Genomic DNA, 17,093 nt, shown 5'->3' with positions numbered 1-17,093 from the left:
AGTGGAGGCCTCTTCCTGGCTGTGCCCCAGCGCTGAGTGTGTGTCTGAGGGCAGCGGGTTCCCTTGGTAATTCCCAGGGAGACGCTTGCTGGTGTTTCTGAGGCAAAGCCACGAGGGCAAGGGTGGGCGGTGGCTACTGGAGAGTGACATCTCCCCGCCCCCAGTTAACTCCTGCAAGGGAGAACTCTGACTCCCAGTCAGAAGGCACTAAAAAAGAGACTTACCAGGCCGGGGGCATGAGTCAGCCACTTGGGTATCTCAGTCTCCCTGATGTAACTCTTTAGTTTCTTACTGAGTGCCAGCTGGCACTTAACATTCATCTTTCTCTGCAAACTTACTCTCCTGTCTCTGCACATGGCATCAGCATCTACCTGACTGGCCAGACAGAAATCTGAGTCACTCTAGATCCCCTCCTTCCCTGAACATCCCTGAAGTTAATCAGCTACCAAGTCTCATGGGCCCAACTTCCAAAATACCTATTCCTAAATGAATCCCTTCTTCCTCTCTGTAGGGGCCCTCCCCGAGAAGCCAGTCCCCATCATCTCTCTCCTGGATAAGGCAGCCTTCTCAGAAGTCTCTTGGTCTCCGTTCTCACCCTGCTGGTGGCCAGAGAACTCTAAAACATAAACCTGCCTACGCTACGTCCCTGCTTAAAATCCCCTTCCCTGTCCTCTCAGTCTTTGTGCACTCATGGAATATGCAGTGAACGTCTCCCCTTGCCCATGGCCTTCAGGCCCTGTAGGATCTCCCATAGGTCTCTCCTCTCTACCCCTCTCTTCCTTTACTGCTCAACACCCCACCCCCTCACGCTAGAGGATCTGGCTGACCGTTTAGCTCCTCCAAGGTGATGGGCACTCTCTCAACTTTAGATCTTTGCACATGCCATTCCCTCCACTGAAGATACTCTTCTACCTCTCTTCCTTCTGATGTCTGCTGAGATACCACTTCCTCCAGGAAGCCCTCCCTGAAGCCTCTAACTGGATTAGATGCTCCTTCGCTGTGCTCCCACCGCCCTTTAGTCCTCTGCCATCACGGTATTTATCACAATGGAGGGCGCCACTGCCTGTTTCTTTGTTCATCCTATAAGATGGTAAGCTTTATGAGGCCTAGGATAGAGTCTTGTCCACATTGTATTCCCAAGGCCTGGCATACCCTAGACAAACAAGCCTCTAATTCCTCCACTGATGTCAGGGGAGCCTGCAGGGGTAGACTTACTAAGACAAGGAAGCCAAACGCCAGCAGCTGGACACAACTTTGCATGTAGGCAACATGACAGCCTCATGCCTGTTCAAGCCAAAGAAGCCTTGGCTGGGCCACCACCGAGCAGTCTCCCCAGCACCTCCCGGGACAGACACCCACTCCAGCAAGGGCATGTGAGTGATCATTGGCCAAAAGCAACTAAGAGGTGGTGTGAGAGAACTGACCAAGCGATTTTACCATTTCTGTTCAACCAAGGAAGTGGAACTTTCTTAGTAGAAAAAATGCACACGAACCAAAAAAAGAAAAGAAAAACTCAGAAGGCAGTAGCTTCTTGGTCCATACAATCAATGGGCAAATTGCAGAAAAGATAGCCCTGGAAAGGACAGGCTTGTCTTGGAAAGGAGATGATGGAGACAGAGGGGAGAAGTGTCAGCACCAGAAAGGTGAATCTCTAGGTCATATTCCACTGGCTGGAGAAGAGTCCTCGATGTCTAGATCAATGAGGTCCCACAGAAACGCTGGGAGTTAGGAGGCAGGACACCTGGGTCCGTCTGCTCCCACCACCACCATCTGTGTGAGCTGGGCAGGTCTCCACCTCCACCCGCTAACACATCACATCATGCTCCCATCTGTATGATGAGCTTGAATCCCCAGGATCCAAGTGTCTAACTTACTCTCGCCCTGCCCTGGTGAGCAGGAAGTTGGGGATGGTCTCTGTTGGTCCACGGGGTAAAGGGGCAGCGGCAGGGGCGGGGGCTGGGGGTGGGCTGATTGTCTTGCTGGGAAGGAGCTGTTCAGAAATCCGTTTGTGCCCCTCAAACTCTGAGCCAGGAACCGCTAGGGAGGCAGAGAGAGAACCCAAAGTGAGTTTAAGCAGAGAGAACTTCCAAGCTCACACTTGTACAGGTGGAATGATGGGGGAAGTGAAGAGAAGAGACGGTGCCTAGTTCAAGGTCACGAAGGAAGTTCCTGATGAGGCCAATGACCCACACTGGCCTCCAAAACAGAAGATCTAGATTTTGCTGGGAGTGTGGGGTGCTGAGCTGGGCCTGCCCCCCTGTTTCTAACCAGAACCCCTCCTCCCATCCACCATGACACCATCCAAGTCTTCAGGAACTTCCCCTGCAAAGAATTAATCACTTCTTCACTTGGGTCCCCCAAGACTTGATCACCTTCTCACCATGTTGTTGTGGGGCTGGCTTCAGAGCCTCCTCTGAAATTATAGTCACCTCTTTCCATGTATGCATGTTTCTGGGGACAACATTAATAACTTTTAACGAATCTCCCAAAGGGATGGGTGACCAAAGGTTAAAAACCACTAATCCAGCCCCTGCATTAAAAGCAATGAACTGGCCAGACATGGTGGCTCATGCCTGTAATCCCAGCACTCTGGGAGGCTGAGACGGGAGGATTGCTTGAGCCCAGAAGTTTGAGTCTAGCCTATGTAATATAGAAAGACTCCATCTTTGCAAAAAAAAAAAAAAAAAAAAAAAAAAATATATATATATATATATATATTAGCTGGATGTGGAGGTATGCCCCTTTGGTCCCAGCTACTTGGGAGGCTGAAGCAGGAGGATCGCTTGGGCCAGGCAGGACAAGGCTGCAGTGAGCCATAATGGCGATACTGCACTGCAGCCTGGGTGACAGAGCAAGACCCTGTCTCAAAAACAATAAAGAAATAAATAAAAAATAAAAGCAATGAAACCCTTGGAATACTACTCAGCAATATATAAAGAAGCTAACTATTAATACACAGAATAATCTAGATAAATCTCCAGAGAATTATGCTGAGTGAAAAGCCAGTCCCAAAAAGGTTACATAGTATATGATTCTATTTATAGAACATTCTCGAAATGGTAAAATTATAGAAATGAAGAACAGATCAGTGCTTACCAGGGGTTAAGGACAGGCTGGTGGCAGGAGGGAAGTGGGTGTGCCTATGAAAGGGCAGCATGAGGCTCCTTATGGTGATGGAACCGTCTGTATCTTGACTGCATCAATGTCAACATCTGGCTGTGACATTGTACTACAGTTTTGCAAGATAGTGTCACTGGTAGAAACTGAGTAAAGGCACGTGGGATCTCTGTGTATTATTTCTTATGACTGCATGTGAATCTACAATTATCTCCAAATAAAAAGTTTAATTAAAGGCCGGGCGTGGTGGCTCACACCTATAATCCCAGCACTTTGGGAGGCTAAGGTGGGCGGATCACTTGAGGTCAGGAGTTTGAGACTAGCCTGGCCAACATGGTGAAACTCCATTTCTACTAAAAATACAAAAATTAGCTGGACGCAGTGGTGTGCACCTGTAGTCCCAGCTACTCGGGAGGCTGAGGCTGGAGAATCACTTGAACCTGAGTGGTGGAGGTTGCAGTGAGCTGAGACTGCACCACTACATACCAGCCTGGGGGACAGAGTGAGACTCCATCTCAAAAAAAAAAGTTTAATTAAAAATGTTTTTAAAATAATGAACTGGCTGGGTGTGGTGGCTCATGCCTGTAATCCCAGCCCTTTGGGAGGCTGAGGTGGGCAGATCACAAGGTCAGGAGTTTGAGACCAGCCTGACTAACATGGTAAAACCCCATCTCCACTAAAAATACAAAAATTAGCCAGGTGTGGTGGCGCATGCCTGTAATCTCAGCTTCTCAGGACGCTGAGGCAGGAGAATCTCTTGAACCCGGGAGGTGGGCATTGCAGTGAGCACAGATTGCACCATTGCACTCCAGCCTGGACAACAGAGTGAGACTCCGTCTCAAAAAAAAAAAAAAGATGAACCTTTTAGGCAAAGCTAATCTGAGGTGTCAGAAGTCAGAACAGTGGTTACGTTTGGGGAGCAGGTAGTGACTGAAGGGGGCTTCATGGGGTTCTGGGGTTCAGATCACGTTGAGTTTCTTGGTCTCTGTTCACCTTGTAAAAACTCATCAATTTAAGTACTTTCCGGTGTTTTTTAATTTCAATAATTCATGTGTATTTCTAAAGGTCAAAAACTGAATCACATATAGATTTTACAGACATGGAAAGTGTTCATAACACAATTTAATGAAAAAAGGAGGTCGCCAAATATTCACATATAAAATGATCTCATTTTTTGTTTTTTTTGTGTGTTTTTTTGAAACGGAGTTTTGCTCTTTCGCCCAGGCTGAAGTGAAGTGGCGCAATCTCAGCTCACTGCAACCTCCGCCCCCGGGTTCAAGCCATTCTCCTGCCTCAGCTTCCTGAGTAGCTGGGATTATAGGTACCCGCCATCACGCCTGGTTAATTTTTGTATTTTTAGTGGAGATGGGGTTTTGCCATGTTCGCCAGGCTTGTCTTGAGCTTCTGACCTCAGGTGATCCACCTGCCTCAGCCTCCCAAAGTGTTAGGATTACAGGCGTGAGCCACTGTGCCCGGCCTCATTTCTGTTTTAAGTATAGTCATGCATCACTTAATATTGGGTATAAGTTCACGGAAACACACTGTTATTCGGTTTCACCATGTCACAAACATCATAGATTACCCACACCTACTACATATGTGAGGTAGATGAAATAGCCCATTACTTCTAGGTTACAAACCTCTACAACATTGCCTGCTGAATACTGTAGGTATCTGTAACACAATGGTAAGTATTTGTGTATCTAAACATAGAAAAGAGACCATAAAAATATGGTATAAAAGATTTTAAAAATGGTACACCTGTAAAGGGTCCTTACCATGAATGGAGCTCACAGGACTAGAAGTTGCTCTGGGTGACTCAGTCAGTGAGTGAGTGGTGAGTGAATGTGAAGACCTAGGACATTACTGTATACTGCTGTAGACTTTATAAACACCATACACTTAGGCTAAATTTACAACATTTATAAAAAGTTTTTCTTCAATAATCAAGTTTAACTTAAGTAACATTTTTACTTTATAAGCTTTTAAATGGTTTTTAACCTCTGACTATTTCATAATAACATTTAACTTAAAAATACATTGTAAAGTAAAAAATATTTTCTTTCTTGATATCCTTATAAGCTTTTTTCTATTTTTAACTTTTTTTAAAAAAACTTCAAAAACTTTTCTGTTAGAAACTAAGACACACACACACACACACACACAGACACACACACACACAGACATACACACACATTAGCCTAGGTCTGTACAGGGTCAGGGTCATCAATATCCCTGTCTTCTACCTCCACATCTTGTTCTTCCGGGGCAATAATAGCTCTGTCATCTGTGATAACAACGCCTTCTTCTGGAATACCTCCCGAAGGACTACCTGAGGCTATTTAATAGTTAACGTTTTTAAAATAAGTGGAAGAAATACACTCTAAAATAATGATAAAAAGTATAGTAAATACATAATCCAGTAACACAGTCATTAGTTATCAAGTATTATGTACTGTACATAATTGTAGGTGCTATACTGTACTTTTTTTTTTTTTTTTTTTGAGACAGAGTCTTGCTCTGTCACCCAGGCTGGTGTGCAGTGGTGCGATCTCGGCTCGCTGAAACCTCTGCCTCCGCTTCCCGGGTTCAAGCAATTCTCATGCCTCAGCCTCCTGAGTAGCTGGGATTACAGTCGTAAGCCACCACGCCCGGCTAATTTTTGTGTTTTTAATAGAGATGGGGTTTTGTCACGTTGGCCACAGGTGATCCTGGCCTTAAGTGATCCTCCCACCTTGGCCTCCCAAAGTGCTGAGATTACAGGCATGAGCCACCATGCCCAGCCTGTGCTGTACTTTTATTTTTCTTGAGACAGAGTCTCACTCTGTCGCCCACGCTAGAGTGTAATGGCGCGATCGCAGCTCACTGCAACCTCCACCTCCCAGGTTCAAGCAATTCTCCTGCCTCAGCCTCCCGAGTAGCCGGGATTATAGGCACCTGCCACCACACCTGGCTAATTTTTTGTATTTTTAGTAGAGATGGGGTTTCACCATGTTGGCCAGGCTGGTCTTGAACTCCTGACCTCAGGTGATCTACCTGCCTCGGCCTCCCAAAGTGCTGGGATGACAGGCAGGAGCCGCCGCGCCCGGCCGGTACTGTACTTTCATGTGACCGGCAGCACAGTAGGTTTGCTTCCACCAGCATCACCACAAACATGTGAGTGAAGTATTGCCCTGTGGGCGGCAAGCCACCCAGGTGCCGAGGCAAGAGACCAAGGACACGAGCTGTTCCAGTATAATAAAATATAAAACAAGAATAGTCATACCAGATATAGATCTTAGATATGATTATATATGAATATCATTAATCATTAGTTGGTAGTAATTACTCTTTATCCCAATATTATAATAATCCCTGCTCTATAATCATAACCTAGGAAAAACCAGGCCATACAGAGATAGGAGCTGAGGGGACATAGTGAGGTGTGACCAGAAGACAGGAGTGCAAGCCTTCTGTTATGCCTGGACAGGGCCACCAGAGGGCTCCTTGGTCTAGCGGTGACGCCAGCATCTGGGAAGATGCCCGTCGCCAGGCGGACCTTGGTCTAGCGGTAGCAAAAAGGTGTCAAGCAATAACACTCACTACTTGGCAGACCGGGAAAGGGAGTCACCTTTTCCCCGGGGGAGTTTAGAGAAGACTCTGCTCCTCCACCTCTTGTGGAGGGCCTGACACCAGTCAGGCTTTCCCGCAGTTATCCGGAGGCCTAACCGTCTCCCTGTGATGCTGTGCTTCAGTGGTCACGCTCTTAGTCCACCTTCATGTTCCATCCTGTATACCTGGCTCTGCTTTCTAGATAGCAGTAGTAAATTAGTGAAAGTACTAAGTCTCTGATATGTAGAAATAATGGCATAAGCTGTCTTTCTCTTTGTCTTCTCTCTCTCTCTGCCTCGGATGCCAGGCAGGGAAGGGCCCCCTGTCCAGTGGACACGTGACCCATGTGACCTTACCTATCATTGGAGAAGACTCACATTCTTTACCCTGCCCCTTTTGCTTTGTATACAATAAATAACAGCGAAGCCAGACATTCGGGGCCACTACCGGTCTCCGCGCGTTGGTGGTAGTGGTCCCCCAGGCCCAGCTGCCTTTTCTTTTATCTCTTTGTCTTGTGTCTTTATTTCTACACTCTCTCGTCACCGCACACAGGGAGAGACCCACCGACCCTGTGGGGCTGGTCCCTACATTGCCCTGCAATGACTGCAACATCACTACCAAAGGAATTTTCAGCTCCATGAAAATCTTATAGGACCACTGCCGTGCATGCTGTCTGTCGTTGAACAAAACGTTGCTATGCAGTGCATGACAGTATGCGTAAACAAACACACATTTACATCGGCACAGAGAACAGCTCACGGGTTCTATACCAAAACGTCAGCACTGATGGGTTCCAGAGTATTCTTTTTTCTTTTGTTCCCTTTTGTCCACCTTATCTGTAATTTCAAATTTCAGTACAATGAACCTGGCTAATATGTCATATCCTAAAGGGTTCTGCAAGTTTTTCTGTTTGATTTTTCAATCCATGCAGTTCTGGCCAAGCCAGACTCTTGCACTCACCCATCTCGGCTGCCAACGTCCGCTCCAGGCTGAAGTTGGGTGCCCTCTGCTGGAGAGGCCCACTTGGGCTGGAGAGGTGCCTCTGTGCTCGGCTCCGGGGTGTGCTGGGCTCTGTGGCTCTTCTGGGGATCAGAGAACCCCTGGCCTTGGGGTAGGAAGCTCCATCCCTGGGCACAGATGCAGCAAAGGGCTGGGCTAATGTTACTGCTGTGCTGGGGGACCGTGGAGGAAGGGACACACAGAGGTCACCCAGACCGAGACACTCAGGCAGCGGCATCTGAGCCCCTCCACATGCTAACCCAATAGGCTCCCACCCTTTGCAACTTTGCATCTCGGGTGGTACAATATTTCCAAGGACACACACACATTAGATGCCCACTTCTTTATAAACCGTACACTGGCCAATCCAATATGCAAAATAATAAAGCTCAGTTTATGTGTAGAATACATAAAGAGAAACAGGATTTCTAATCCTTCCTTTGCATGCACCCTTGGGTTGCCATGTGGGCCTCCTGAAGGGCCTGCACCCAGCTTTGGAGGCTCCATCCCTCCACTCTTCACCCCTGTCCCCTCCGCCTTCTCCCTTCCCTTTGGGTTCCATGTAGCCACCCTGAGTGCCCTTTGTCCTTGTCTTCTGTTCACCTCACAGTGCCCTCCCTGTAGTTTTTATTCATTCACCCGTTCATTTGCTCAACAAAAATGAATTTCCCAGTCTGTCGCTAATTGAGGCTGGACTAGTCACTCCCCTCTCTGAAGCTCTGTTTCCTCTGTCAATAACATGGGAACAAGAAATCACGGTTGGGGGATGAAATGAGGCCCTGTGAATGGACAGACCATCCTCTCTTATTCTGGGCCATCACGGGCACTGTGATTCCCAGGCTGTCCCAGGAATGTGGCACTGACGGGACAATGGCAGGATCCCAGGATACCTGATGTGGGAGAGCCGGTGCTCTGGAGTCTGGGTGAGGGGTGAAACTCTGCTTGTTTCTGAGCCCACAAAGCCACTGTCTGTCTCCGGGAACGCCATCCAGGTCTCCTGAAAGAGGCAGTATCCCTTTATGTCTGAGGAATGTGTCCAAGGCACACTGGGAAGCCTTTCCCAAATCCTGGCCTGGCCTCACCTCCCAGAGGCTCACACCCCAGGGATGCTGGCCCAGCTCCCAACAGCCAGGCCCAGGAGTGAGGGGTCTCAGGCTCTCAGGCCTCAGCACAAGAATCTGGCTACTGGCAGGGACTCCGCACCCCAGGAGGACCCTCAGCAAGTGCTGCCTCCCTGAGGGTGGCAGCCAGAGCCCTTGGGAGAGACAAGGCCATGAACAAGGACTAGCATGGGGAGAGGGAGAAAGCCTTATTTCCAGTGTCTCCTGGCTTAGGCCGGGAATACTATGGTTTTATCTGACAGTGGAAATGCTCAGGCCCAAGGCATTGGAAAAACGAAACCATCAAATTTGTACAGGTCCTACCCGCTGGATTTAACACATGGCACAAAGAACACAAAGAGAGCAACACAGGTGCCTACCCTCGCTGAGTTCATGTCTAGTGCAGAGAATCCTGACCATGGGCTCGTTAGGACTACAGAAGCGTGTGTGTGTGTGTGTTTGTGCAAAGTGCATATGCATGCATATATATGCATTGTTCTATGACAGTCACATTTCCACAGTGGCCTGTGACTTTGCAGCAGCGATGTCTGCTCTAGAGAGCATAGAACTAGCCTCTCCAGCTGTGGTGCGCAGGCTCAGAGAAGTGGAAGCAATGGGTTGCAAGCTCTCAGAGGAACGAGAGCTCTGGAAGAGGGACAGGTTTGGGGGGTGGCACTGGGCCTAAGTCCTGCATGTCAGGTGGGATTGTGGCTGGCAGGGACAAGAGCAGCAAGTATTCCAAGAAGGAATAGCACAAGGAAAGACCCAGAAGCAGAAAGTTGAGAAGACCCAGGAATGACCCTGAGGTTCTGGGCCCATTTCCCCATGTGTCTAGATCAATGAGGTCCCACAGAAACGCTGGGAGCTAGGAGGCAGGACACCTGGGTCCGTCTGCTCCCACCACCACCACCTGTGTGAGCTGGGCAGGTCTCCACCTCCACCCGCTAACACATTGCATCACGCTCCCGTCTGCATGATGAGCTTGAATGCCCAGGATCCAAGTGTCTAATTTACTCTCCCCATGTGGAAACTTACCTCCAGGTGGGGCCCACCGCCTTGGTGCAAAGGCTTCTGTGGAAGGCGCTCAGAGATGCCGCTTCCCTCCAGGCTGGTCATACTACTTTGGTGGGATGCTGCAGACTTGGTGCCTGGAGGGTGGGGTGGCATGCCAGGGCCTGGAGGGGCTGCCTCAGCCTTGCCCAGGCCTGACATGTGCCCGTCTCTAGCCAGGGATGCCTGGAAACCTGGTGGCTTCACAGATACCATCTTCTCCGTGGCCTCCCTGGCATGGGAAGAGAAGACCATCCTTGAGCTCTGCCAGGCAGCCCTGACGCAGGGGTTGGCCTATCCTGGGAGCCGAGCAGCCCAGGGCACAAGCTCCGGAGTCAGACATCCCTGGCTGCCCAGCCTGGTTCTGCCACCTTCAAGCTGTGTGACCTACGGCAAGGCACTTCCCCTTTGTCAACCTCACTTTTCTCAACTATAAAATGTGGATACCAACAAAACCCACCCAACACACCAAAGAGGAAATGTTAAAGCAGCATTTCCCACACTTAAGGAGTGTGCATACCACCTTCCCTATTTTAGGCATTTCCATAAACTTCCATCTACTCCAAAGATTTTAGATCACTATTCAAAACAGAAGATCAGTGTGTCATGTGACAAACAGAAACTAACTTTGAGGATAAATATAAGAAACCTGGATATTATCATATACTAGATAGATCCATTTGCCTGCCAAATGCTTTAGGCCTTGTGTGCTCTCATACTGTGTCTCTCTCTCTCTCTCTCTTTTTCCACAGAAGTTCAAGAGAGGCATTACAGACACCACAGTTCTCAGCAAACTATCGCAAGGACAAAAAACCAAACACCGCATGTTCTCACTCATAGGTGGGAACTGAACAATGAAAACATATGGACACAGGAAGGGGAACATCACACACCGGGGCCTGTTGTGGGGTGGGGGGAGGGGGGAGGGATAGCATTAGGAGATATACCTAATATTAAATGACAAGTTAATGGGTGCAGCACACCAACATGGCACATGTATACATATGTAACAAACCTGCACGTTGTGCACATGTACCCTAAAACTTAAAGTATAAAAAAAAAAAAGACACCACAGCACTAACTGAGACTTTCTCCTTGGCATCATTAGAAGGTCAGAGACAGAAAAAGAGAATGATATTCTTTTTTCTTTTTTTTTGAGACAGTGTCTCACACTGTCACCCAGGCTGGAGTGCAGTGGCCCGATCTCAGCTCACTGCAACCTCCGCCTCCCGGGCTAAAGAGATCTACCTGCTTCAGCTTCCCAAATAGCTAGGGCTATAGGCGTGTACCACCATGCCTGGCTAATTTTTGTGTTTTTTGTAGAGATGGGGCTTTGCCATCTTGCTCAGGCTAGTCTTGAACTCCTAGGCTCAAGTGATCCACCTGCCTTGGCATCCCTCAATGCTGGGATTACAGGCATGAGCCACTGTGCCCAGCTGAGAATAATGTTCTTTAATACTGCATGTGTCCTACTGAAAATCATGTCCCACACTACCCAAAATCATTTCAAGGGCTATCAGTTGTATACATTCCACACTTGAAGAGGCAGGACAGGTAAGCCATGTCTAAACTGTGAAGTGCTGTCTTATTCACTCTGACAGTGATCACCCCTGTGGTTTTAGGGTGGAACCAAACATTCTGCAGGAAAGGCTCAGTGACTTACTCCAAGGGAGCCCCATGACTTTTCTCAGCCTGCACCGGGTGCTGCCTTGGGAGGACCCTGGTGGTCTCTGCTTTCCCTGGAGCTGCAGCCACCCCATCAACTTCCAGGGAGTCACCTCCCCCCTCCTCCTCCTCTTCCTCCTCCTCTCCTTCTTCCTCCTCCTCCATTCTCATAGCTTCTGGGAGAGACTTCACACTGAGGTACCTGCAGAAGAACACACAGAGGGGCATGACCTCTGCCCAGTGGGGGACAGCCAAGATCCAGCTGCTGGCCAGACATGCCGGTCAGGGCCAGGTGGCACTCACCGCTCCATGAGGCCATGGTAAACTTGCTCCATCTGCAGCTCCTTGTGCCTGAGTCGGGCCAGGGGCTCCTGTGGCCTGTCCTCCACCTCACTGTTGCCAGAGCTCACCTCCACATTTACATGCAATGGGCAGGGGCCAGTGCTGGCGGCAGCAGTGGTGGTAGCAGGCTGGGGTCAGAAAGATGGAGAGACAGAGATTCAACAGATACTTAAACACCACTTTTAAGCACTTACCTCCCGCCAGGCTCGTGCTGGGGGCTGAGGGGTAAGAAGCACATTAGACTCACTAAGCCCACCACCCTTTTATGCATGTGTAAACTATGGAGACTGGGCTGTGTGGTCTTTGATACTGGCTACCATGAATTGAGCACCTACTGTGTGCCAGGCACCATACAGATATCATGTCACAACAATCCCACCAGTACCTACGATTATTACAACCCATTTTACAGACAGGTAACTCACGCTCAAATGATTTGCCCAAAGTCAACAGAAACAAGGAGTAGAGTTGAGATTTGAACCTAGATTTCCTGCTAGAGTTAACTCTCCTGACCCCCATCCATTCCAGTATGGCCACCCCAGCCCCCTGCAATACCTTCACTGCAGGAGCCTGAGGGTCCCTCAAGATATTGTACTCAGGTTTTCTTCCCATTCATGCATGTAGTGGCACCTGGTAGAGTTTTCCTACCCTCTAGGCCAGAGCACAGCATAAGATTTTCCCCAAACCATGGGACCAGCATGACCTCAGCTGTCAGGGATGTCCTACCAGTGTCCCACACTACCCAGCATGCCAGGCCCTCTTTCCTGCTCCCATCCTCAACAGACAAGTCTTTGCAGCACAGGCAACAGGAGTTGGGAGGCACAGAGACCCCACTGTCATCTGTGTGAACGCACTACATTCAATTTGCTCACCTGCAAAACGGAGATAGTGATTGTCTCTCAAGGGGTTGTGATGTGGGCCAGAAAGCCTTCTACAAAGCCCCTTTCGTGTAGGGCTCTTGTCTAGGTTTCACCCCATCATCCGTGCATTACTACAAGCTAGAAACCTGGAGCCATCCGTATCTCCCTTCCCTCTCACGGCCACTCCAAGTCCACTCAAACATACCTTCCCAACCTCTCTCAAGTCCACACATGCTTCTCCATTTGCCCTGCCACCTCCCCAGCCTCAGATTGGCCTACCCACAAGTCATCTTATGTCATCCCCTGCCAGAAAATCCAGCAAAGTTTAAGGCCATGCTCTCTATGTCACCCACAAGCCCCTACATCATGGGGCCCCTGCCTGCCTCTCCAGCCACATCTCAGACTATTTTTCCCTTCTCTTCCCATACTCTAGCCACAGGGCCTTTGCACAAGCTGTTTTCCCTGCTGGGTGGGTTTTCTCTTTCTGTCTCTAGTAATTCCTACTTAGTCTCAGGTCTCATTTAAACAGGACTTCTTCAGGGAAAGTTTCTCTGACCTCCCTCAAACTCAGTCATGTTACTCCTGCTACTCTCACAGAACCCTATAACTCTCCTTCAGTGCACTGATCAAAATTATAACTAAATCACTGTAACCAGTTCAACTCTACAGAAAACTCTGTGAAGGTAGAAGCCACCTTCCCTGCCACCTCCCATCCCACTGAATCCCTACCATGTGTCATGGGTCCTGGCATATAGCACACACTTCATAAATATGTAATATGTACTGAAGACATGAATTAACGAAGAAATGAATGCACGAGGGAACAGCCCAATATGGTTGAGCCAAGAGGTACCTCAGGGCAGGAGGTCTTGATGGCTGGCATGGGGGCTTGTCCAGAAGGAGCAGGCAGGTGCATTGGCTGATGGAGGCAGGGCAGGGCTGGGGTGCTGTCCAGAGCTGAGTCTGACCCGGGCGGCTCAGGCTGTTGCTGGGTCTGGTCTATGTGTTCCTTCAGCTCTTCCAGGCAACTTCCCAGACGGTATATCTCTGCCTCCAGCTCCCTGGAATGCAGAAACATCAGCGCCAGGAGCCCAAGATGGCAGCCACATCAGGCAGGTCCAGGAACAGAGTGTCAGAGCAGAGACTCCAGGGGATGCCCCCTTAGGGTCCATTTAATATCAGCCTTTAGATGATGGTGAGAACTCAAAATAAGCAAGATGAAAGAAGGTTCCACTGGGAATCAGGAGGCCTCAGCCCAAGTCCCCTCTGCCATCCACAGGCTGTGGGACCTTAGAGAAATCCCACCCCCATCTAGCCTCAGTTTCACCATCATCCAATAAGGGTTTCAAGGCATCTTCTCAGCACGTGGGTCCAAAGGGACTCAAATCTTAGCTTTGGATCATGCCACCATTTGGATATGTATACTAATTAGGATAAGATTTCTCTCTATTCCCCTGTGTAAAAATTATAAGGACAAAGTGCCTCCCTCCTGGAGACTGAGGGACCCCAGGGGCCCATCCCATCTGTCCGTCCAGGCCTTACACCCCAGCAGGTACCTGCCAGGATCAAATCTTCCAGGCATCCCCTTGGAGCCGGCAAGCGGCAGGGCAGGGTGTTGCTCCCGGCAGGCCTTCAGGTACTCCTCCTCTAGGGCCGCATGGGCAGCCTTCAGCCGCTGGAAGCCCTGAAACCAGACAGGGCCAGGAAGACTTGAGTGCTCAGCCCCCGCAGGGCCTGTCCCTGCAGACACAGTGGATGAGACAGCTTGCGGGAGGCCATGGGATGCATCTGGGCCCCTGGGTTCATGCAAGATACAGGCTGAGGTTGAGATCTCTGGAGGCTGCCTGCCCTGGAGAGCTGCCGTGGTCAAGCTCTCTGCCATCAGGCTGGCACAACAGAGACACAACTTAGAGCCTTGGCACCAGCTCCAGAGGGCACCAGCCCTTCCTGCATAGACTTACAAGGACCCGAATGTACCACAAACTGTCATAGCTATCACAGTGTCAAATATACTCTCACTCTATCTCCATAAGGACCCTTTACTTGAGAGACTCTGGATCCTCATTCTTGATTTGCAAAACTGTGGGCTTCAGAAAATTAGCCACTCTTTCCCCAAATCCTTATAGACTATCGACACCGATAATGTTATCATCACCATCACATTATTGAGGATGTTTACTGAGCATTGAGGCCCTGGGCTAAAGCACTTTGCATTTATTTAATCTTCAATATAATCATAACGAGAGGGGTGATTTATCATCTTCATTTAAAAAGGATGAAACTGAGACACAGTTGATGAAGGTCATGGAGTGAGTGAGTTGTAGAGACAGAATGTGGGCCCAGGCCCTCTGGCCCCAGAGCTCGTGGTCCTAGCAATTCTGCTAGGCTCCCATAGGAGGATCACAGGTAATAAATGGCTAAAGCTGCAGGAATTGGGGTTGGTATCACTGTCTTACTACCATCCGCATCCCACTCAACTCTGAGGACAGACTGAGGCCAAGGACAACCTAAAACCCATTCCCTGGTCACATCTAATCTTCCGACAGCTCTCAACTTCCCTGTATATGGGGGAATTAGAACAGAGAGCAAAAACATGAATGGTTCTAGTTTACAAGGTCCTTGGTCGTCCACTGGATGATATTACATGATACACATCACGTATTTCGTGATTGGAAAGTGCACATGATATCTATGTAACCACACAGGAAAATACTCCTGCCATAACATTTTTTTAGAAACTAGGTGTGTTGCATTTGCCTCTCCAGACCTTCTCTCAGCTCCACCCTGCTCTGTGCTTTGAGCATCAGGGCTGTCTACCTGCTGGCTTCTGGTTGGGTCTGTCTAGTGGGAGGGACCTATGAGAGATCACAGGGTGGGAAGAGAGAGACTTGAGAGTGGGCCCAGCTCCCGGCTAATGCTACTACCTGGGGATTCCCCAGGCTTTGTTGGGTCCCCTGATGCTGCCCACACCTTTGCAGACAGTTCTCTCCTTTGACGCCTACACTCCCAGACTTGAGAGCCCCACCTGTTCCTTACTGGGACCGTGGCTGATGCAGCAGGAATCTAAATTGTGTTTATGACCACAGTTATCTAAAACTCCAAATTCCAAAGGAAATACACCAATAAGGATTCTATAAAGGGTCTCCCCTCCAGCCCCCACTTTTTTTTAATGGGGTTTCCAAACTTTTGGCAACTATTTTATAATTTTTTTAAAAGGCGATAAAAAAGAAAAGGCCTTTTTCTGCTTGCTGAGAGGCAGGATAATTTGTGGAAAGTAGTACAGGGCAGTGATTAGGACCCTGGATTTGAAAGAGAGACAGACCTGGCTCCAGGCTCTGCTACCTACTAGCTGTGGGGCCTTTGAGTCATCCCTCTGAGCTTCAGTTCCATCCTAGTTAAATGAGGGTGATAACTGTAACTGCTTCACTGGGTTTTGATGATGATCAAATAAAATAACGTACTCTAGGGTTTACCACAGTCCCTGGCACACAACCATCCTTGCTTAATAATTGGTAACTATTGTGATATAATGATCATTATCATGAGAAGCTACTCAGGAGCCGTTTGCTCTAAAAGAGACACTGTGTCTGGGATTCTCTTTTCTGTCTTGCAGTAAAGGAGGCTTTGGAGACAGAGCCATGGAAGACAGTGGTTGTCTGGCAGTTCCACGGTTGGCTCCTGAACTGGGCAGTACCTTGAGTTGGTCCTGGGGCATGAGACGTCCTGCCTGTATCAGTCTTTCAAAGGACTCCACCTGGACATTGGGAGGGGAAGGAAATATGCTCCATTAATCCAGTCCTGTAGACTCCCACACCCAGCCACATCTATGCTTTGGTAAGAGGAGCTGGGTCCGTCCTCAGGATGTGGGGTAACTGCTAAGCATGGAGAGGTGGGTGCTGGGACAGCTTCTACCACCAACCCCAGGCATGGAAGCCTTGAGAAAAATCAAAGTGGAACCTGCAGGAATTTACTGACAACAAAGCAAGTCACTCATGTGCATCAAGACTAATGAGTCAGGATATTTACTGCAGCATGAACAGTAGGGAGGGGACAAGAAATAGCCTAAATGCCTGTTGGTAGAATAGTATGCAGCCATCAACAAGAGAAAGGTACATGCATATGTTCTGAGCTATTAATGCCTCCAAGACCTATTTTTCAGTGTCAAATCAAGGTACAGGGCAATGTTTATGGTATGCTATCACCTGTATAAAATATGTGGAGAATAAAAAGGAAAACGATAAATACATTGCTTATATATGATATACTATCTCTAGAGGAATTCAAGAAACTAAAATATGAATTGTTTCTGGGAAGGAGAACTGGGTGGCTGGAAGACAGGAATGAGAAGTAGATTTTTCTACTACATGTC

At 48.7% G+C, this 17,093-nt stretch overlaps 1 protein-coding gene across 9 annotated transcripts in view; it reads right to left on the bottom strand.

Moving 5' to 3' along the window:
• AKNA (AT-hook transcription factor) overlaps nucleotides 1–17,093 on the bottom strand; it is a 63,580-nt gene that overhangs the window by 12,807 nt on the left and 33,680 nt on the right. For 6 of the 9 annotated variants that reach the window (XM_055271349.2, XM_063636825.1, XM_063636826.1 and 3 more), the window contains 9 exons: nucleotides 16,419–16,478; nucleotides 14,281–14,408; nucleotides 13,578–13,785; nucleotides 11,826–11,992; nucleotides 11,521–11,724; nucleotides 9,843–10,089; nucleotides 8,598–8,704; nucleotides 7,669–7,880; nucleotides 1,875–2,037 (listed from right to left, as the gene is read on the bottom strand). In XM_055271349.2, coding sequence (XP_055127324.1) covers nucleotides 1,875–2,037; nucleotides 7,669–7,880; nucleotides 8,598–8,704; nucleotides 9,843–10,089; nucleotides 11,521–11,724; nucleotides 11,826–11,992; nucleotides 13,578–13,785; nucleotides 14,281–14,408; nucleotides 16,419–16,478 — 1,496 coding nt within the window. The remainder of the gene's footprint in view (nucleotides 1–1,874; nucleotides 2,038–7,668; nucleotides 7,881–8,597; nucleotides 8,705–9,842; nucleotides 10,090–11,520; nucleotides 11,725–11,825; nucleotides 11,993–13,577; nucleotides 13,786–14,280; nucleotides 14,409–16,418; nucleotides 16,479–17,093) is intronic. The other 3 variants (XM_063636827.1, XM_063636830.1, XM_063636828.1) reach the window with 1 other exon arrangement.

The sequence above is a fragment of the Symphalangus syndactylus genome, chromosome 3, assembly GCF_028878055.3.
Source record: "Symphalangus syndactylus isolate Jambi chromosome 3, NHGRI_mSymSyn1-v2.1_pri, whole genome shotgun sequence".
NCBI lineage: Eukaryota > Metazoa > Chordata > Mammalia > Primates > Hylobatidae > Symphalangus > Symphalangus syndactylus.
The sequence above is the reverse complement of the archived record's forward strand: the minus strand, read 5'-3'. Positions and strand labels throughout refer to the sequence as shown.